Source organism: Mus caroli, unplaced genomic scaffold, assembly GCF_978045245.1.
Source record: "Mus caroli unplaced genomic scaffold, Mus_caroli_1 scaffold_20, whole genome shotgun sequence".
Taxonomy (NCBI): Eukaryota; Metazoa; Chordata; class Mammalia; order Rodentia; family Muridae; genus Mus; species Mus caroli.
Genome location: NW_028227275.1, coordinates 2035001 through 2044127, shown reverse-complemented (window position 1 = coordinate 2044127; position 9127 = coordinate 2035001). Strand labels below are relative to the sequence as shown.

The 9127-nt window shown below is 45.5% G+C and overlaps 1 protein-coding gene across 1 annotated transcript in view; it reads left to right on the top strand.

Annotated features, from left to right (window-relative positions):
• The first annotated feature begins 7285 nt into the window (after positions 1 to 7285).
• Positions 7286 to 9127, top strand: part of Kcnk18 (potassium two pore domain channel subfamily K member 18) — a 14680-nt gene continuing 12838 nt past the window's right edge. The window contains exon 1 of the mRNA XM_021152396.2: positions 7286 to 7541. Coding sequence (XP_021008055.1) covers positions 7286 to 7541 — 256 coding nt within the window. The remainder of the gene's footprint in view (positions 7542 to 9127) is intronic.

Genomic DNA, 9127 nt, shown 5'->3' with positions numbered 1-9127 from the left:
ATGGCTCAGTGGTTAAGAGCAACACTGCTTTCTTCATAATGACTTGTAATTCCAGCTCTTGGGAATCCAACACCTTCTTCTGGCCTCCTCAGGGACCATACACACATGACTATGTCCACACATTAAACTCAAAAAATGTAAATATATTTTTTAAAAAGCCTCTGTGCTTTATCCACCTACTTCTCTCTCTCCCCTGTTAGCCCTAGAAACCAATTATTTCTTATGATTCTACAACATTGCCTTTTCCAGAGTGTCACCCAGCTTCTGTTGCGTAGTATTATGTTCATTGTGAAGCTTGTTGGCATTTTTGGTGCTAAATAATCTTCTACCAACTGGATGCAGCAAGATTTATTTATTCATTCACCTATTGAGGGACTTCCGGGTTACATTCAAGTTTTGGCAATTATGTAAAGTTATTGTGAGCGTCTGTTTATTTTTAAATATGTACGTATGTATGTATGTATGTATGTATGTATGTATGTATGTATGTATGTGTAGGTATGTATCTATCATATATATATGTATGTGTGTGTGTGTATGCACATGTACAAGTGTGCCTGTGTTCCTAAGCATATGTGGGGCTTCTGAAGAAAACCTTTGGGAGTCAGTTCACTCCTTCAGTCATGTGGGGTCCTGGGTATTGAACTCAAGTGATTAGGCTTGGTGGCAAGTGCCTTTAACTGCTTACCCATATTTCAGGCCCCTAAGCAATCTGTTTATAAGATTCTGTGTGGATATAGGTTTTCAACTTATTTGAATAAATATCAATAGAGTATGGTTGCTGGGTTGTGTTTAACTTTTAAGGAAACTGAATTTTCTAAAGTGGTCGTCTTGATTTCTTTTACCGTGACTGCGATAAAATGACCAACAGAACAGCTTAAAGGAGAAGCAGCCTCAGGTTACCCACCTCCCTTGCTGAGACACAGTCACTGGTGCCCTTAAAACCAGTTCTTTCCTTCTTCTGGGCAGCAGACACCTGCTAGCTGTTGTATTTCCTGGTGGTCCGTGTGGCTGAGTGTGGCTGTCAGCAGGTTGTTATTCTCAGATAAATGTGTGGGAAGGGATGTGTGGGGTCTCCACTTCACTGGCTGAAGAAAGTCTATTGTCAGGCACATCCTGCCTCTTCCTCCTCAATTCTGTCCTTATTTTGAGACAGGAGTCTCACTGCTGGAGCACAGATGTAGCTAAGAATACAATTTTAACTGTACGGATGAGGAGGACAATACCACAAGGCAATTGTTCTCTCCTGCTTTTCCCAAGTCAGCTAGTCATGTATGGAGCACAGAGCTTCCATGTCTAACAAGAACTTCACTTTGCAAACTGCTGCCCTGCGGTATGGTGGAGTAATAAAACAGTAATAAAAATAAAATCCATACAACTTGGCAGCCAGAGACCAACAGATCTTCATTCCTGTTAAGTCACTATGATGGTTAATTTTTTGTGTATGTATGTGTATGTGCATATGTGTGTTTGTGTGTGCATGGGTACATGTCCATGTGTGTGGAGGTCAGAAGGTATCTTTAATCCTTATTTTGAGGCAGGATTGCCACTGCCATAGAATGTGTCAAGTATAATTGGCTGACTAGTGAGCCGCAGAGATCTGCCTATTTCTGCTTCTCCAGTACTGGGGTTACATGTGCACACCAACACATCTGGCTTTTATTTATGTGTACTGATATTTGGCCTTCATATGTATCTATATCTCACATATGTGCCTGGTGCCCGAGGAAGCCAAAAAAATGGTATCAGATCTTCTGGAACTGGAGTTACATATGATTGTGAGCTGCCATGCAGGTGCTGAGAGCTGAGCACCAGTGAGCCACCTCTCTAACCCAATGTCTTGCTCCTTAAAAAGTGGGCTCTGCAATTAGTAAAATCAGGGGCAAGATAGGGTTTTCCATTCTGTATCTATTCAATACAGTACTTGAAGTTTTAGCTAGAACAATAAGACAACTGAATAAGGTCAAGGGGATACAAACTGGAAAGGAAGAAGTCAAATCATCATTATTTGCAGATAATACCATAGTACACATGAGTGACCCAAAGAATCCCACCAGGAAATCTCTACAGCTGATAAACATTTTCACCAAAGTGGATGGATACAAGACTAACTTACAAAAAGTAGCCCTCTACTAAGGCCTTACTGACAAACTACAAAAGAAATCGGGGAAACAACACCCTCCGAAACAGCCACAAATAATATCAAAGATCTTGTGGTAACTCTAACCAAGCAAGTGAAAGACTTGTATAATAAAAACTTCAGGTCTTTGAAGACAGAAATTGAAGAAGATATCAGAAGATGGAATGCTCTTCCATCCTCAAGAATTGGTAGAATTAATATAGTAAAATGACCATCCTACCAAAAGCAAACTACAGGTCCAATGCAATCCCCATAAAAATTCCAACATAATTAAATGCAGACCTTGAAATGACAATTCTCAACTTCATACGGAAAAACAAAAAGCCCAGGATAGCTAAAACAATCTTGACCAATGAAAGAACTACTGGATGCCCTACAACACCTGATTTCAAGTTTTAGTACCCAGCTATAGTAATAAAAACACCATAGTACTGGCATAAAAACAGACATATTGATTAATGAAGTAGAAATGAAGACCCAGACATACATTCACACACATACAGATACCTGTATTTTTTTAAGTAAAGAATCCAGATCTACACACTGAAAAAATATTATCTTCAACAAACAGTGCTGCTCAAATTGTTTTCCATGAAGAAGAATTTAAATAGATCCATATTGATCACCCTTCGTAAAATTCAACTACAACTGGATCAAAAATCTTAATATAAAATCAGAGACAGTGAACCTGATGGAAGAGAAGGTGGTATTTTCAGGCTTTGAATGCATTGACACAGGAGACAACTTCCTGAACAGAATCCCAGTAGCACAGACACTAAAATAAAAAATTAATAAATGGGACATCATGACATTGAAAAGCTTCTATAAGGCAAAGGACACCATCAAAAGAACAAAACGACAGCCTACAGAATGGGAAAAAATTTTCAACAACTCCACATCTGATAGAGGACTAATATCCAAAATATGCAAAGAACTCAAGAAACTAGATAAAACAAGTAAACAAACAAACAAACAAAAAGCAAAGAATCTAATTAAAAGATGGGGTAGGTGTGGGGCTGTGGAACCAAGGGGAGCAAGCCTGGAGCAAGGCCTGTACAAACCCCAGAAGTCTCATCCTGGGATCAGCAGGAGCAAGATTGCTCCCTTACCTGCCCCAGCCTTGTGTGTCCCCATGCACATAGACCTGTGCCTCCACCCTTGCCCAATCAGAGGAAGTCACATTGCCCATTAGCCAAGTTAAACTTTCTTTCCCCTTATAAGGTTATGTCCAGCAGCACCTGGGATTCCTCCTTATGCAAATGAGGCGTCCTCAGACCTAGGCAATGATGTACACTCACCCATGGCCCCTACTTACATGCCCAAAGGTTTAAACAGCCTTTGTCCCACCCCCATTAAATGAGCTATCTCACTGAGTCACTGAAGCCTGTTTCCTGAGAGTCTGTTCTCATCCTGCTCAGTTACCACCTGAGGTCTCCATCCCTGTCTAGCCATTCCCTCCCCCCCCCCACTATACACACACACACACACACACACACACACACACACACTTGATAAGAATGACAGGGCAGATCTAAACAGAGAAATCTCAAGTGATTGAGAAGCATTTAAACGAATGTTCAAGGTTCTTAGCCATTAGGAAAATATGAATCAAGGTATTTTGCGATTCCATTTTACACCTGTCAGAATGGCCAACCTCAATAATACAAGCAATAGTTCATGCTGGCAAGGATGTGGAGCAAGGGGAGTGCTCCTTCATTACTGGAGGGAGTGCAAACTTGAACAGCCACTATGGAAACCAGTACAGTGATTCCTCAGAAAGTTGAGACTCAATCTACCTCAAGATCTCGCTGTATTACTGTTGGGCATATTCTCAAATGACATGCCACCCTACCACAAGGACACTTGCTCAATCGTGTTCACTGTGGCTTTATTCATTAATACCTAAAAACTGGAAACAACCTAGATGTCCCTCAACAGAGGAATAGATAAAGAAAATGAGGTACATTTATACAATGAGGTATTACTCAGCTGTTAAAGAAAACGACATCATGAAAATGTCAGGCAAATGGAACTAGAAAAAAAAAATCACCCTTAGTAAGATAACCCAGATTCAGAAAGACAAATATGCAATGTATTCACTCATAAGTAGATATTAGTCATTTAAGTAAATGATAACCAAGCTACAGTCCAAAAAAGTTTAGGTAGAGAGAGGAGTTGGGGCAGGAGGGGGCAGAGATCTTCCTGGGAGGGGGAATAGGATAGATTTTATAGGTGAACTGGGGTGGGTGGGGATAGAAGTAAGTGGGATCGGGGGGGGGGCGGAGGGAGTATGAGGAGAGGTGGCTGGAATTGGGGAGTAATGTGAAAATCTAGGACAGTGGGAACTTCCTGAAATCTATGAGGGTGACCCTAAAGAGGACTCCTAGCAATGGAGGATACAGAGCCTCAACAACTGGCCATCTCTTGTTGCCAGGTGAGGCTTCCACTGGTGGGACTGGGAGTATTCCCTTGAGTCGTTGGTCAAAGGGGTCCCCGTGGAAACCACCAAACAACTCAGGCTGTTGCTAAGAAAAAAAGATTGATCTTTGCAAACTGACTGCAGGGCCCCATTGCCAAGGACAACAACCACACAACTCATTGAACAAGGAGAAGTCGAGCTGGTGCCTACACGAAGACTTCACCCCTATATTCTATGTATTTACTTGTTCATTGAGACAGGGTCCTGTAGTCTGGGCTGGCCTCGGGCTCACTAGGTAACTAGGGATGATCTTGGATCTACCTTTTTATACACCTCACAGGTGCTGGGACTCTAAGCATGTGCCAGGACACCATGTTTCTGTAAGGCTGGAAACAGAATCCAGGGCTCAATTCATCCTAGGCAAGCATTCTGCCATAAGGGCTATATCTCCAGCTTTGCACGTCTGTCTTTTCTGGAAGAACTGTCCTTATCTTGTTAAGCCTATAGAAGACCACATGACCTCTCCTCAGGGTAGAATCAAAGGGCTACAAGTAGAATTTTAAGCAAGAAGTAATTCTCTGGAGGCTGCACATATGGGTAGGTGGGGTCAAATAAGCAAGCCTTGGAGGTCTGGCTTTCTCTCCCACCCTCTTCCTGCCAACCTTTTATATGAAGACTTTCTTCCTTCCATTCCCACACTCTCCCCTGCCGTGATTAAAACCCGTAGGATACAAATATAAAGTTGGCTGTACAACTTGATTGTAACACAGCAATTTGATCTTTAGGAGTCAATGCCATGCTTCATGTAGGCGTGTAATTGGCTTCTCGTTACTTGTAAAAGACTTGGTGGGTTATTTGTGTTTGAGCAGCTTGGCCCCTGAATGCCTGTATGAGAGGTGGGAGGACTGGGGGAGAGAGTGGAGAAGAATATGGTGGCCAGGGTCTTCGGGAGAACTGCGCTATTCCTCCCGTCTTGGTCCATTCACATTTATAGCAAAAGCCGCACATTGGGGAATTTATAAAGAGCAGTAGTTAATGTCGTGCAATTCTGGAGCTAGAGATCCAGTGTGCCACTAGTCAGAGTGTCAGTATGTGATGAGGGCCTACTATGCTGACCACATCCTCACCTGGGAGCTGCTTACTCTACCTTCTGAGTTAGTTTCTTCCAAGCTGTATATCATGGTGACTAATTATTTTACTGAGAATTAATAAACTCTAAAAACTCCTTTTAAAGTAATTTTTTTATTATTACGCTGTGTGTATGGATGTTTTGCCTGCATGTAAGTCTGTGTACCACGTCCATATAGTTCCAGTGGAGCCCAGAAGATTCACTGGATCCTTTGAAGTTACAGACAGCTGTGAGTCGTCGAGTGAGTCCGAGGAATCGGACCCAGGTGCTCTGGAAGAGCAGCCAGCGGTCTCTCCAACCCTGAGAGTTTATTTCTTCATGATTTTTAAACATTTATTTATTAGTGTGTGCGTCCACGTGCACATGTGTGCACATACCATGGAACACACATGGAAGCCGGAGGGCAACTTGCAGAAGCCAGCTCTCTCATTCCACTTGTGGATTTCGGTTGTCAAGCCTGGTAACATGCACCCTGACCTGCCGAGCCAAGAGGGGCTCTTTTTCTAGTCACCTCAGACAGAAGGACATTGACTCAGCAGAGACAATTCTACCCAAGTCCAGGTGGATGGGCAGCTCTTAGACAGCTACATCAATGAAGAAGGGTCCCTCTCCCCGGCCTCTGACGTATTCTCAGAACGGGGAGGGACCTTGTGGATGTCTCACGTGGGTAGTCACAGATGCTCTGATTTCCAGCTAGCAATAGCCACATAAGACCCAAAAGACAGAGTTTCCTAACAGAGAGAGTTTCCTAACAGAGAGTTTCCTAACAGAGAATTTGGGAGGACAACAACATTCAAGCCAGAACACTTCACTCACCCTGGATTAGAAAGATTTACTTTCCTCTAGAGGAGGAAGAGCTCAATAAATAGTGAGCTCGGGCTAGGTAGATGACTTAGTAAAGTATGTGCCTTGCTGACATGAGTTCCATCCCCCAAATCATCATTTGAAAAAAAGAAGAAAAAGGCAGGGACTGACAGCACCTGTTTATGATCCCAGAACTGGGGAGGCGGAGCCTGGGGAGGCGGAGCCTGGGGAGTTAGAGACAGGTGAAAGCGGTTTCCAGACCAGTCAGCCTGGTCTATTTAGCAAGTTCCAGGTCAGTGAGAGACCCAGACAGGTTCCAGCATTTTGGAAACAGTGAGCCTATGCTGTGCTAATTCTTATTCCTGTTGTCCAGTATTCCAGGTATGCCGGGGTAAGGAGTGCCTGAATTGTTCAGAAAGAACAGTCATTTGACTAAGTACTGAATGCCAGATTTGGTACCTGGAAGCCGAAGCTGCAGTTTCAGAACAGGAAAGGCAGAGCAAAGTACAAAACAATCTCTGAGGTCCTCCTAAAGTCCCCGCCAGAAACTCTGGCGCTGGTCAGGAGGATCAATAACAATTTGGGGCGCTAGCAGGGGCGCCATCCCAGTTGTTTGGATGAGCCAAACATGATGGGTTCCGGCTGCTTCCCAGTCCTCTGGGAAGCTCACGCACCATCCACTTAAGGCTGGAGCCTGGCCATTCTCCGGCCACTCCCACCTTCCTCTCCCAGGCTGTATGCTCCAGCCTCCTCTACACACTCCTCCTGTCCTGCCCTCAGCTACTCCAAGAGGATGGAGGCTGAGGAGCCACCTGAGGCCAGGAGATGCTGTCCCGAGGCCCTGGGGAAGGCCAGGGGATGCTGCCCTGAAGCCCTGGGCAAGCTTCTGCCCGGCCTCTGCTTCCTTTGCTGCCTGGTGACCTATGCGCTGGTGGGTGCTGCTCTCTTCTCCGCTGTCGAGGGCCGCCCTGACCCAGAAGCAGAGGAGAACCCTGAGTTGAAGAAGTTCCTGGACGATCTGTGCAACATCCTGAAATGTAACCTGACAGGTAGGTGCCAAGGAGCCGTTACTGCCTCGGAGGTGCCCTGACAGGAGCCTGTGAGCAGCTTGCCTGTAACATTCTCACTCCTGACAGAATGTAGGCAAATGGTTTCCTCGGGTCTCACTTCTGTTCTCTGAGTAGTGGAGAGATGAACAGACGCCCTCCCAGGGGTGCAGTGAGGAAAGTTAGAGCCATAAGTAGGTGCTCTTAAGGCCCAGCTTTCCCTTTCCGGCTGTGCCTCAGGCTCCCATCAGCCCCACCCGGCCTCCAGGGCTAAAGAGAGAGTTAGTCGCTGGAGATTTGGTGGGTTGGGTGGGATCAGAGGTGCAACTCCAGCTTTGAGACTTCATGGAACCATCCAAACTGGGCTTGGATTTCAAATTGATTCCTATTTCAGTCTGTTTGCAGTGGGCTTGTAGGGGGTGGGGTCAGGGGCTGGGACTGGTGATGGCTAGGTTGTTGTTTTAGCTGAGTGGGTGGGATTCATGCCTGCAGGACTATATCCTGCGGGAGAGAAGGGGAACCCACCTTCTGAGACCAGCCAGTAGTAAGAACCCTTTTCAAGCAGAGATGAGATGCACTAGGTCTCTGCAAGGCAGGAGATGCTCATCAGGCATCCTTAGTGCCTGTCCATCTGTATTGCATCCCTTGGTTTGGTTTGGTCGTGCAAAGGAATAATCAACAGAGCACTAGAGGACCAGAGATGAAAGATAGTCAGCAGAACGAGAGAAAATAAAAGAGAATAAGAGATAAATGAGAAAACAGGAGGAGGAGGAGAAGGTTTGAGAGCCTGCTTTCCTCTGTTCATGGTCCTGCATGGCCTTTGCATGCTGGTGCTCCCTGGGGACATGGTTTGGGGGCAGCTGGTGCTCCCCGGGGACATGGTTTGGGGGCCTTGTCAGCTGGGTCTGAGTGAAAGCTGGTCCCAGAGAGCAGAGACCCGCTCTGTGGAGGGTGCCTCTTTCTTGCACCTTTATCATAGCGACAGTTCTACTCCATGGCCAGGGAGATGCTTGGGGTGCTGTTGGGACACTTGGGGCTGTCATAAGACTCCTGTCTCCATCAAGTTCAGGGCTCCCTGAACCAGCACCCACCTCAGATTCACCCAGGGGTCTGCTTAAATCACACATCTCCAAGCTTTCTTCCAGATCCACACAATCAGGATCCCTAAGGCTGGACTAGAAATCTCATTTGTCAAGGGGATCTTGGACACCCAGCAGCAGGGTGTGCAGTCACAGAGCCTTGGGGAGTCAGGGGCTGATAAGTGTTAGTGAGATGGCGTCATGAATTTTCTCACTTAATCCTCCCCAGGCACCCTGACCTTGGGTAAGAATTGCCTCCTTTTGATAGAAGCCCTGGAAGGTTATGTAACTTTCGGAGTTCACCTACAAGCCAACAAGTCAGGAATTCTATCCCAGGCATTTGCCCTCCTGTAGAGTCTGAGCTTTCCACCAAGCTACACCACTTGGCAAATGGGGAAACTGGAGCTTAGAAAGCAGCCTTTTGTCTAGAGCTGTAAGTAGTTTAGATGAGTCTAGGTGCCAGATTCCCAGGCTGGTGCCATTCAATTAAAATGAGTAGTGGCTTCCACT